Raw genomic sequence first — 13,516 nt, forward strand, 5'->3', positions numbered from 1 at the left:
CAAAGAGACACAAAATCAACAAAAATGATGCAAAAAACACAAAATCATGTCAAAAAGACATCTGCAAAGAGAGAAAATTGATTACAAAAAGGGGCATATATATAAATCACCTAAAAAGACACAAAAGTACCTCAAAGAGACATACAATGAAAACAAAATGGGGCAAAACAACCAACTGAGACAGAAATTAACCACAAAAAAAACCACAAATTTAACTGAAATAGGCACAAAATAACTACAAAAAGGCATAAAAAGACCAAAAATTACCCGAAAAACAACTACATGCAAAATTACTTCAAAAGACAAAATGACGACAAGTCTCAGTGTGTGTTTTCAGTCCTATTCAGCAGAGGTGGTGGAGCCTCTTGCATGTTTGTGCCCAGGATCAGACGACACAATGGTTTTCACAGAGTCATAGTTACTCACTCAGGTCATCACTTCTACCCAGGGGGGCAAAGCTTTTCTTTTTTTTTTTCTTTTTTCAAAAATCAAACATGTAATGATATAAAAGGTTGTGACCCAAAAAATGAAAGCACCTTCAAGGATCACAACCTGGTCACCTAGCTTCTGGACATCTCCAGGGTGGGTCCAGACAATGCAACCCCTACTGCGAAATAGCACTTTTGGCACCAAGAAATGGAAAGTTATATGAAACTTAGCCAAAAGTTCAGTCAGGAAACTATCTTTACATTCATTCACAAATCTGCCTGCCTCACTCTGCTGCTCCATCAGCTGGCGTCACTCTAAATTAATCCAACCAGATTTTGCTACAATCTCTCTAAGCCTCTCTGCTGCTGTCAAATGTCATTTCAGGTCAAACAGATGCAACCTTCCTCTACCCCGTTTACCTCCAGTCTTTAGTGCATCCAGTGTCCACTTCTGCTCCTCATCCTATCCTCCTCTTCACCTCTACCACTAATATCTATATTCCTAAACTACCATGGCATCTCTTCCTCCTAAATTTTCATGTAACAATGGGGTTAAATCCCAAAAGAACTTTTTGCTATCCGTCTTTATTATGCACTGATGAACTCTGAATGAAGTCTCTCCTTAGTCTCTCCTCCACTTCGTGCTTACTAAGTTATGTTGCAGATAAAAGAGATAAAAAGCTCGCCAAGGAAATGTGCTGCAGACATTGCCATCTCTCTCGAGCATGAGCCCTCCATGAAGAGTTGTGAAGACAAATGCACTGACGACACAAAGTGCATCAAGGACAGTCTGCTAAAAAACATGCACTTCATTCAGCCGACAGTAAATTCCAAGTTGATACAAGCCATCGATGCTCGTCAAGATGAGGTCTTCAAGAGATTTCACCATGGCTCTGTGTCAAAACAACAGTTGGAAGACAATTTACCGAATATGTGAGGAAACATGTTACTGTTACAGCAGTTCCTCACTCCATGCTGTCAAATTCATCACGCAGAGCACTGAAAAAATGCCAATGCCAAAAAGACGTGTAATGAACTACGACCAAAGCCAACACAATCTAAAATCTAATCAGTTCATTATTTAGTCCACAGAAACATTTGTGCAAAATCTGAAGAAATTCCTGTGTTTTTGAGATATCGCGTTCATGAGAAAGAGATGGAAGGAAGGTCAAACGAATTTGACCTTTGACTTCTAAATTCTATTCCGTTCATCCATGAGTATAAGAGGTTATTTGCACCAAATTTGAAGAAATTCCCTCAAAGCCTTCTCGAAATATCTCATTCACAAGAATGAGACCGACAAGGTCAAACTAATCTTTGATCTTTGACTAGCAAAATCTAAACATTTTAATGACTCTGTATTAAAAATGAAAACCAGAATTCTGAGAGAGCTTGGCGTCAAGACTGCAGTTCAGCACTCATTGGTTACACAGAAAAGGAAGCTGCAGAGAAACTTATGTTCACAAATTTCTGTTTTTATCGAGATTTGTGATTTAACTTTCATGTGAGGATCAAGTGCACCTCTGGATGATGCCTTCGAGACGCTGAGGCGAGTACTTGCAGATCAACCTATGAATGAGAAATACGCCGCACTGCTGAAAACTGCAAAGATTCCTCAAACAGATTGTGAGAAGTGCAAGAGGCAAACTCGTGAGAAGCATTTCACTGAGATATCCTCCACATCTGCTAACGCGGTTTCTGACTCAGTCACAACTTCACAGCTGTGCTGCTCAATAATAACAAACCGCAGTGAATGTGTAGGGAGTCATTGTTGACAAGCCAACAGCAGAGAAAGTCATCATGTCACAGCACGTCCTGTAGCATGTCTCTGAGGTACCCACGGCTTTGGGCGAAGCCACGGCCGACTACAGATTCAACCCACACAAAGCAAATCACTGAACAACAGGCTGGGAAAGTGTGAAGCTGACAGCAACAAAATATCATGCAACAGTCTAAAACAGTGGTTAAAAATTCTCGTCACCAGGAATTTTGTGTCAACAATTATCAAAATAGGTCATTTTTTGTGAGAACAGACACAATGGTTTGCATAAATCATACACAGCATATTTATTTGGTAAGAACTTTATAAATAGTTATGAATAGGCTAGATGTCAGAGATTTCTGACAGGGGACTAAAGCCCTTATATCATTCTCTTCAAAGACAGCATCCATTGAGAAAAACAGTCATTTTACCTCTTGGAACATGGGAGCATCTAGTCTACTGCTGCCTTAATCAGTTAGTTTGTTTGTGTTATTGCCTGACTTTGGTGTTTAAAAGAGTTAGTTAAAGTTAATGATGGGACACTTTTTGCTGGCTAAAATATGTTTTGTTGCTGGCCCCCATTCACAGCAGTACATTGCTTAGCATCATGTCAGTACTCCAGCCTGCTTCTCTGAACTTTAAACATCATCTTTTGTATAATAAACTGACTATGGATAAGTACCTCATGTGACCCCACTTCAAAAAATCCAAACTATTTCTTTTACTTTGGACATATTTTGCTCAAAACCGTCCAACATCATGATGCACATACGGTTTATGACCTGGTCTAGGTAAATGTAATTTCAACAAAATAAAATACACACACAGACACACACACACACAGTGTAGCAGTGCCACAGATACAGACACTGATGGTTACATAACTCCTGTGGTGAGTCAGGAGAATTGACAGCCGTACCAGCCTGCCCCACCCCCCCGCCCACCGCTAACACAAGCACGCACGCACAATCCTCTCTGGATTACTGATTATACGAAATTATGTTGAGATTATCTCATGCTGGCAGTGACATAAGAAGCTGGCTGATGAACAGCTTCCCCGTGTCTTCCCATGACCTCCAGCGCAGTGACAGAAAACATCCTTCCCTTTGTGAAATGTTACACCTGAAATCAGACACCAGCGCTGACATTTGAAAAAGTGAAGCAGAAAGCACAAATTAAACGCGTGAATTAGGGCAGGGGCAGATCCGGACACATATTGTGTAAGATCACATTCAGCGTGTGGCATGTATTCATGTTTAATATCAGAGAGGCTTTCAAATACACTTCCCAGGTAGTAAAGACAGTCGTTATTGTTTTGACTGTAGCATGCAGCCAGAGGCCAAAACCTACACCAGAAATTGTTTTTTATAATGCCCATATATTTTAGAAAGCATGAATTCATGGATGTTGTGTGAACTTGCACAAAAGTGGTAAATGTTTTTTAACCACATATTTTTAATTGTAATTTTGCTTTTCCTTTTCTATTAGAGCCAAGCCTTAACCCTTTGAAACCTGAGTAAACTGCATTGATTTCTTTGAGAAATAGCCATAAAATAATAGCAAGAAGTTAGTAAAAAGTTACAAGAAAATGATCTGAATAAAAGCAACATAAAATAAAATAACATTTTTTTAAAAATCAAGAAAATTAATTATTATTATTATTTTTTTTTTTTTACCGAGCTGTTTTTGGTCATTTTTCATTTTCTACTCTACACACAAGAGCACAAGAAAACTGATATCAATCCAGGTGTTAAAGGGTTAAAAAAGAGTAACTGCCATGTCACCACCAGGGTGAGGCATAATCTCCAAAGCCTGCGGCTAGATCGTTGGTTTAAACTGAATTTTAATGTGAGTACAGAGCAAGTTTCCACCTTTAGCTGATAAATGTGAAAACACAATGTGCACATAGTACATCATTCTGCACAATGAACCTCAAATTCCGGAAAGAACAAGATGAAAAATGCATTTTTGACCGCAGGGTGAAGATTGCCTGGGGCGCCAAATCTGTGTGTGGCTCTGCCTGTCAATAACAGTTTTTGCGTCTTATTTGGCTGCATCAAGTGAAACACCGTGCACAAAAGCAGTGGTGCGTTTAAATTTGAGCCTGGTATGAACCCTTTGAAAAGCGGGCTATTTGTGACGATACTTTGATGGAAATCTCAGCAAACCGGTGATTTAAAGGGACAATTCAGATTTTTAACCACAATAAACATGAAGAAAATTCCAGCATATCCACTGCATAACAAAAGTGCATAAGTGACATATCTTTGTTTTGCAAAAACTTACAACAGCAACATTTATTCTGGAGATTCGGTTGACTGAACAGAGAGAGTGTTCCCACCAAACATCTGTTCACACTTCCACAAGTGAAGCTATATAGCAGAGTTTCAGGGGCAGGACCACACCTCTACCGCACCTCAACCGTGCCTCTTCCGGCTTAAATATCCTCCTAACCCGATCTCCCCCTTTCATTCTCGTTATTCTTGGTCCTTGCTAGTGAAAGTCACACAAGAACAACTGAACTGATGTCAGTTGCACAGCTCTGTCTATTAACAAAGGCCACAAGATGTAGTTGAAAGTTCCAGAAAAAAGCAAAACTTAGTGATGGGATTTTTTAGGGCCCATTTTTTAGTTAGTTATTAAATGAAAAATACAAATGAAACAAATGATGTCACTGCGGCACATCAAGGGTCTGTCACTGTGGATATTATATGTTAGCGTTGTGTGAAGTACAACTTTAAGCACTAAACTGAAGTAGTTGAAGTTGTCACTGTGCTGCAGGGATGTAGGGTCAGAGCAGAGGAGCCACAAATGTCAAACATTCAACCAAAGAGGTGATTGAAACGATGCTTTCCAGTTTGGTGTAAAGTTACTCCCTGAATAATTCAGTTTGTTTGGATCTGTCATCATCTGTGTATTTACCTGTGAAGCTTTGTCAATGACCAGCAATGGAATTCCCTAAAGTACTGTACTTAAGTACAATATGAGGTACTTAGCTTATGTATTTTATTTCCATGCTACTTTATACTTTCACGACACTACATTTCAGAAATGAATATTGTACTTTTTAATTCACTGCATTTATCAGAATGCTTTAGTTACTTTTGCATAAAAAACATAACAGCTTATAAAATACAATGTTTTCTTGTCAATTAAATTAACAGTTAACAGTTTACAGTTTATTAAAGTAGAACTGCAATGACTGGCTCATTAATCAATCAATTAATTGACAGAAATTAATTTGGCAACTATTTTGATAAACATTTAAGTGTTTTATTTTTTTGAATAACTTTGAGTTTTGTTTTTTTTTTTAAATATGGCATTTTGGGGTGTTTTGTCTTTTATAATTTTTTTTCTTTTTCTTTAAATAAATTTGATTTCTGGGGGGAAATTTATCCTTTTTTAAATAATTTTAAATAAAGGGCGTGTTTTCGCCTTTTTAAAATAATTTTTGTTTTTGTTTTTGTTTTTTTAAATAAAATTTACATGTTTTTTTTCTTGTTTTTAATTGTTTAGTTTTGGGTTCTTTTGTTTCCTTAGGTTTTTTTCCACATTCAGTACTGTGAGTACTTTTTTCCAGAATATACTTACTTATCTTAACTTGAGTAGCATTTTCAATGCAGGATGTTAACGTCTAACAGGGTATTTTTATAGTGTGGCATTAATACTTTTGCTAAACTAAATGATCTGAATACTTCATCCATCACTGTCAATGACAACATGAAATCAGAGAAATATCCAGGTAGCGAAGGTTTTGCTTGGAGCAGTGAGAGGACAGCTGTTCAGACCGAGGGCTGTTTACAGAGGAGGAGGGACCACAATCAGATTAGAGGCAATCACACGCCAACTGTTTCTAGGGCAACGGACAGGCCAATGTTTCATTGATGGAGGAAGCATCAGCAACCCCATTAATAATGACAATATAGTGAGCTGTAAGGTGAAAGTGCCCTAAAATAATACAGAAGGGAGAGTTGGTTAAATCTATCTTCAGCTGGCTGCCAGACAAACTGACTGCATCCCAGAAGCCTCTAGTGAATGAAATGAGGTTAGAGGACTTGCAAGTATTTGGCTGGGATTTAAGAGACTCAACCTCATGAGATAAAAGCACTTTTTTAGTGATAAACACCTCAAAAAAGATGGACAAGTCGACTATAAAGCCAGTTGGTTTCTTTTAAAGTAGTTTGGAAAACGAAAGACAACACTAGAAAAATATAAATCAACAACATTAAGTTTGACTGTGCTTGGTGCTCTTCTGCTCCGTCTGTGCACAGAGTAAGTGCTGCCGTGCAAAAGAGAGAAAGAGAGAGAAAACACAGCTCCAAAAAAAAATCTAAATGAAATGTAGCGGTAAATGCTGCTTCTGTGGCGGTGCAACACAAATAAAAGAATTTGTAGGAAACCCTGGATTTTGAGTCACAACCCCAACACACACTCAAGACCAAACATGGAAATAGTACTGCAATAATAGCAAAGTAAAAGTAATGTGACTCCAGCAAAAATGCTCCTCCAGCAGAGGTAAAATTCTATAAAAGTAAAAAGTGAAAGAGTTAAAATGTTATCTGGGTAAAACAGGTATGAACTGCACCACCCAGTCAGCATTCTTCTCTGAATAGTGAGATTTTGTGCTCCTCACATTATTTTGTTTCCTTACTGGCTGAACAATGTCAGACAATAATAAGGTGAGGTTGTCATGGTAGGCGACGGATGCAGACTGTGTATCTACTGGAATATAATGAACGTTTTTCAAAAGCTTGAGCCACTCTGTAAGTGGATCTGTTTAAATCCAAGGACGAAGATGTTGCAGTGCGAAACACAATCACAACTTCAACTCCTACTGAGCTGCAAAGACTGGGAACAGCCGTCATTAAACACAGTTCACGTTTACACGTAAACATACATTAATGTTTCCCATTGTTTCATTCCTAGATGATTATTTCATTCTGTCTCTCGCCTTTTTTTGTGCACCTTATATACGCTGGTCTGAAGTCTGCCAGTGCACATTTTCACAGCACATTCTGATTTTGCTGGCTTCTCTGTTCGTACTGATGCTGATGCATGGTTGTGTGCACATGCATCCATAGCACATCCAGTCCCAGGATTCAGTGAAGAGACAGAGAAAGATTAAGGTGACAGCTGACACCCAACACCAGAGAGAGTTACCATCTCATCCCATGTGCCACCACATTTTAACTTGCATAGGTCCCACGGTGAGTCACTTGCATTCACTGAAGAAAACTATGAAAACAGTAGCACGCTGGGGCGCCAGTTGCTCACCTGGTGGAGCAAGCATCCCATGTACAAAGGCCATGTCCTTAATGCAGCAGACTGCATTTCATCCCCTCTCTTTCCACCCTTTCACACTAAAAGTTGTCCTATCAGACAAAGGCAAAAGCCCAAAAAATAAGTCAGGTTACACTTACAGACACCCAAGATTAGTGTCGCGAAGTCAGTGTTTTGAATTCTAGAGTTACAGCCAAAAACACGTTTTATGAAGTCACTTCAACTTTGACCTTCGGCCACCTGGTTCTAATCAGCTCATCGTTGAGGCAAAGTGACTGTTTATGTCAAAGAAAGAAATTCTCTCCTTGAGATATCACTTCACAAGAATGATACAAATGCAAGGTCAGCGTGACCTTGACCTTTGACCACCAAATCTATCTAGACATGTCATCTGATTCATTGTGTTATATATCTGTACATTGTAGACGACTCATTACTCATATAAGTATACAATTATACAAGTATACAGCTCAATTTCAAGTAATTTCTGCAAAATTTTGCAGAATTATAAGGCTAAATTGTAATGCACAATATATTTCTTGACATTTAGAAATTGCAAAAAAATACTAAAATAACGTATAGGTAAAATGAAATTAAATAAAGCAGCAACGGTTATATAACAAATGTAAAACAAGTACTCTAATAATGAAGTTTTTAAAAAGGAACCAGGCAAGCAGAACCACTTTTGAGGATGAGCGAGAGTGTGTGTGTGTGTGTGTGTGTGTGTGTGTGTGTGTGTGTGTGTGTGTATATGTATGTGAGATGCAAAGAGCCATCGGAGAGAGTGAGAGTACCAGAATGCTAAAGCAAGTCTAATGCCAGTTTAAACTCAATGTTCGTGATATTGTCATTTTATTTTGTAAAGGCTATCTCATGTGGAACACGCTGCAATACATTGAGTATAATCTATATATTGCCCACCCGTAATTTGAAGAAGTATACCGATTATGAGAAGGACGCTTGAGCTCAGATCATTTTGTTACATTTGTCCTGTCTTGTTTACATCTTAGGTAAAGCCACCAATAGTGTACAACCAAGAATCTTCTAGTTCTTGTTAACATTAAAGGATGTTAGCATCACACTGTAAAAAGAAACTATTTGTTTCACTTAGAGAATGTAATAAAATGTACATTTCCTACTTTGAAAAAAATGTTTTATACTTCTGTTAGTGCACATTACGTCGCCAATGCAGTGAGGATGTCACTATCCAAATTTGCAAAAAAAAAAACAAAAGCTGACCCAGAAAACCATGTTTCCAAAGACGTATGGACAGTGCTTTGGTTTAAGCTATTTTTGTGGAATTTATTTCCTCTAGGCTTAAAAACACTTTGTCTCAGACTGCCTAAAACTTGAATGTACGATACTCAGAAGTTATAAGCAAGTTTAAAAGAGTTATTTGCTTATGACCAATTATTCTGGACCTTGGGTCTTTGAATTTTAAGTTTGAGAATCACTGATATAGTGCTTGAACAAGGTTTAAGTCTCTGGAATTTACCTCATCTTAATTTCTCACTTTGGATACACACATAAACATGTGAGACAGCACCTTTAACACTTACCTTTCTCACAAGCACAGATGTGCACAGTGCTATAAACATTTACATAGTCGCCAAAGCAAGTCAGGGAAGGGCTAAAGTGTAGCATTCAGGTAGAACAGGTTAGCAGAAAGTGGGTCGCATTCCGCTTTTTTGATTTCGTGTTTTCCTACCTGTAGGATACCTGCTTCCTGAGGGTCAGCTGGAGAAACTCTGCCTCCATCTGGGACACTGATAGCTGGCCGTCCTCCTCCTCTGTCCCCTCCACTTCAGTGTCCCCAAGGAACTAAGAGACACACAAACATAATAAAGTCACATTTTTTATCAATAAAGTCTTCCAAATGGAGTGAAATCCACTCACCGAGGGACATAGCTCGTGCGCAGCTGTCCCACTCTTTTAGCCTATTCCGACGTTAGCAACTCTCGGACAACACAAGACACGTCAAAAATCATTTTCTGACAATTATTATGTTTAAGGTTTAAGGATGTAGGTAGTAGGAAGGAAGCACACGGTTTCACAGACCGGTAAACACCCCCACACCCACACACACACCTGACAGCTGCGGGGCTCCAGCGTGCTCTGGGAGCTCCCCTCACCGGCGAACACGTCCTCCTCTTCGGCCACGTCCTCCAGTCCGGGCCGCTCCACCACCGGGGCAGCGGACTCTCTCATCATCCCTGCGGTGTCTCTGTCCCCTTTATTTATCGAATAACTGTAGTCTAATGTGGTAATTATGTCCTCCGCGCCCAGATGCTTCCTGCTGTGCTCCTGTATTTTTAGAAGTTACTATTTTGGTGCGTATGCAAATGAGGCTGTCGTTGTGTCGCGCGCCCTGTTCATCGCAGAGTTGTGTCGTTTGTTCGGGACAGTAGCTCACCGAGAGACAGGGACTGGGTGTCCACAAGCTGAAAAGTTGAGGTGGTGTCCTGCTCTGTCCTCCATCAGTTGTGAGGTCGCTCGCGCACTCTCTCTCCCTGTCTCGCTCTCTCTCGCGCTCGTGCACTCTCTCGCTCTCGTCGAATATTTAACAATACACACAACCCGCCCACCAATAACAGGGACGAACGAAATGACAAAATTATACACTAACATCGTGTTTGTGATTGGATTACATTAGATTGTAAGGTGCCTATCACTCTGACCCCGCCCCCTCGTAATATTAAAGCTATTTTTTAAGTGCTGATTTATCATTAAAAAATCGAATATTGTGAAATAGAAAATACACTAAAATCAATTAAAAGTGGTGTCTCATTTGTCTGGTGTAGCAAAAAAATTAAGCATTGATTTGGGGTGACTTGGTCACATGTACATGACATATGTATATACATATATATATATGTGTGTGTGTGTGTGTGTGTGTGTGTATATATATATGTATATGTGTGTGTATGTATATATATATATACATACACACAGTATATATACATACATACATACATACATACATACATATACATATATAAAATATTTTTTAAACAATATTAATTATATGAATAAAATTGAAGAATAATGCACACGTCTACATTTTTATTTTATTTTATTTTAATTTGTTATTTGTTTGTGGCAGTTTCTTAAGGTATTGTTCACTGTATTAGCCAATCAGCTGTCTTTTTACCCTCCAATAAATGCCAAGCCACAAACAGTCCAAACCAGATTCTCACACACACCCTGTGAGGACAAACTGAACTTCACGAGCTACAACCATCTTGACATTAATTTACCAGGAATCAGCCATGGATTATCAGAAGCAGGTAAGAACTGACAACACAAAGATCAGCTGTTAATTATCTTGTAATAGCAGAGTGGAAAAAAACTAAGATAAAAATATTTTTAGTATGAACAGTCATGTTACAATGTTTTACCATTTGAAGATGTATTCATAATATATAACACTTTGTAATTCTGGAGGTAAATGTTATGTAATAGAAAAGTGCAAATATAGCAATGCAACTTAAGCCAATGGAACTGTGAAAGCAAAGAAATATATATAGAGAACCTATTTTAAACTCATCCTGCATTATTACATATATAACATTGCATTCATTAAGAAGGTACTTTTGTCTAACTCAGAATACTAGCAGTCAACCTCCATAAGAGCAAGAGATAGATGTAATCCAAATTGTTAGTTTATAACTTGTAAATAAGGGGGGTCAGTTTTACCACTTGTGGCAGCAGCCTTCCTCAGGGTGATTGTAATGTGGCTGAACCTGCTTCAAGGCTGGCAAGGGAGTGGAGCAGGGTGGAGACACATCTGAAACTTAATTCTTTGATTATTATTTACCATCATGTGTTTTTGTTATGAACGCAGGTTGAAGAAATTGAATCCACTGCCAAGTTTGGAGACATGATAGAATTTTCCTACCCGATTGGATATTCGCACTGGGGAGTGTATGATGAAGATGGACATGTGATCCATTTTGCTGTTGCAGGTGAGGTAAAACATTCAGTCTACATGCATAGATTACATAACATAAGCTGCAATACAAAACAATACTGACTTCTTAACCCTTTGAAACGTGAGCAAATAAAATCGTTCAAAAAATATGGGAAGACGGTAATAAGCAAATGAACTGTAATGGTAATGAACGGTAATGAACAACTGAAAGGCCTCTAAATGCAGCAAAGTTAACTGATGCAGGTGTTACAGGGTTAAAAATAGATTTTTGCACTCAGGACTCCTCAACAGGTGCTTCAGGATGACGTTACGATGGCTGGACAAATATCTGAGGAATGTGTTTGAGCTGTGAAGGGCTCCTGTGGTTGACAGCTTTCAGTTGCCAAATTTAGTTGGCTGATGGCTGATGTTTTGATATTTAGTGTTGAGGCCACTTTTTGATTTATATGCTACTATTCTATTAAATAGCACCCTTTAAAAAAGCTCTATAAGCTCTGTCAGTTTATAAACCATTTAACCAGGGATGGCGCGAGTACCAGAATATTGTCCTCAAGTACAAGCACTACTACTTTAAAGAAATTGTACTAAAGTACAAGTAAAAGTAAGTACAAATAAACAGAAAATCTAAAGGATCCATATTTTTTGTCTTATTCTTCAGATGAAGGGCAGCTGATGAACAGGATACGTACGTCCATAGAATCATGGCTGCCTGTATGTGGTGACTTTCTTATTCGGGAGACCAAGATCCGCAGAGTGCCTCTTGGCGAGGTCAACGTACCAAAAGGAGCCCACGTCTTGATCAGCAACAACCGCCATTTCTTCACGCCATCATCGCCTGAGGACATGAGACAAAGGCGAGATGCACTCCTTGACAAGGTCTTCACATATAACCTCTTCAGTCTCAACTGTGAGCACTTTGCCACGTTTGTGCGCTACGGAAAAGCTGTGTGCAACCAGGTACGAATTTGGCAGTGCAAAAAATAACATTTTGCAATGTTTCTTTTGTTGTTTTTTTTCATAAATGTAATTTAGAACAGTTAGAAAACAGTTGTTAAAAATTGTGATGTGATTTTTGTTATATTAAAAGTTGTTCTAGCTTTCCAATTAATCATAAATAAAGCCATATTAATTTCAGGCTTAAATCACCAACATCCAGGTTAAACCCCACCCACTTTCGGTTCAAGCCCCGCCCCCTCTGAGAACGAATAGGGACACAGATAATTAAGTTGGTCAAACAGATACAGATAATGGTGTACTTGCTCAACCCTTATAGATAGCTAGATAGTTGTGTGTTTGTGTGTGTGTGTGCGTGTGTGGACCGTACTGACCATTAAGTGACTGTTCTACTGTTATTTCTCCGTCAGATTCCAGCAAGAACCAAGAATTTAGAGTGTGAGGACGCGACTGCAGCCTTCCAAAAGGTCATTGACTCTGCAGAAACGTCCCCAGAGGATGAATGAGCCCTCTGATGTGCTCGTATTTTCCACTTTATGACAGTAGTCGGTGGTCGCACCTTTTAAGAATGGTTAACTATAGTTAGTTACTATAAACTATACAAAAACAAGATGATCTCTTTGGAATCATGCCACTTTAAGAATTTTGTCTTTTTTTTTTCTTTTTTTTGTCAGTGTTGGGTGGAAAAGATATACCATACTGATGCAACTAACAATTTATTATTATTTAATTATCAATTAAATAATAATAATTGTTTGGGTAAATTGATTGATTGTTTGCAGCCCATGAGATATTTATATTTTATCCAGCCAACTGGCCATATTCCAAAGGTTATTGATTTGCACTCATTTATCATTAAAAATAAAAAAGAAGAAGAAAAAGCAGCTGTATATTCTGAATACGGACATGAAAGGACCAAAAAATAAATAAAAATATAAGTACGAGATTGGGTTGTAAACATCTCCATTGTGCTGTATGTTGTATGTGTGTGGGTCTTTTTTATATTGAATAAATAAAAAGTTTTTAAAAATAAATAAAATTTTAAGAAGTAGCAAACTGTCACTGAAACCCCCAGAGGTAATTTGTTAGACAGGAACATTTGTTCAAAAAGAATCATAAATTCTTCTCATCCCCAGTGCCATCTCACTTTTATACAGGTTG

General features: G+C 38.3%; 2 protein-coding genes across 2 annotated transcripts in view; one reads left to right on the forward strand and one right to left on the reverse strand.

Moving 5' to 3' along the window:
- The window catches only part of LOC121962649 (diacylglycerol kinase zeta), a 113,548-nt gene extending 103,532 nt beyond the window's left edge, over positions 1–10,016 (reverse strand). The window contains exons 1-2 of the mRNA XM_088074427.1: positions 9,559–10,016; positions 9,179–9,291 (exon numbers count right to left, since the gene is read on the reverse strand). Of these exons, the coding sequence (XP_087930553.1) occupies positions 9,179–9,291; positions 9,559–9,681 (236 nt within the window). The 5' untranslated portion in view covers positions 9,682–10,016. The remainder of the gene's footprint in view (positions 1–9,178; positions 9,292–9,558) is intronic.
- Positions 10,017–10,657: 641 nt separating this feature from the next.
- Positions 10,658–13,417, forward strand: LOC121963008 (phospholipase A and acyltransferase 2-like). The gene is made up of 4 exons (XM_042513366.2): positions 10,658–10,757; positions 11,315–11,435; positions 12,060–12,358; positions 12,766–13,417. Exons 1-4 carry the CDS (start codon positions 10,740–10,742, stop codon positions 12,859–12,861), a joined length of 534 nt encoding a protein of 177 aa, XP_042369300.1. The 5' UTR covers positions 10,658–10,739; the 3' UTR covers positions 12,862–13,417.
- The last annotated feature ends 99 nt before the right edge of the window (positions 13,418–13,516 follow it).

Source organism: Plectropomus leopardus, chromosome 24 (genome assembly GCF_026936395.1).
Source record: "Plectropomus leopardus strain MGB_pleo_1.0 chromosome 24, ASM2693639v1, whole genome shotgun sequence".
Classification (NCBI taxonomy): Eukaryota; Metazoa; Chordata; class Actinopteri; order Perciformes; family Serranidae; genus Plectropomus; species Plectropomus leopardus.

Bases quoted from the DNA above. Each gene is read 5' to 3' on its own strand.
- LOC121963008 (XM_042513366.2), top strand. The intron at 11,436-12,059 runs GTGAGGTAAAAC...CTTATTCTTCAG, and splicing joins GATCCATTTTGCTGTTGCAG to ATGAAGGGCAGCTGATGAAC. The intron at 12,359-12,765 runs GTACGAATTTGG...TTTCTCCGTCAG, and splicing joins GAAAAGCTGTGTGCAACCAG to ATTCCAGCAAGAACCAAGAA.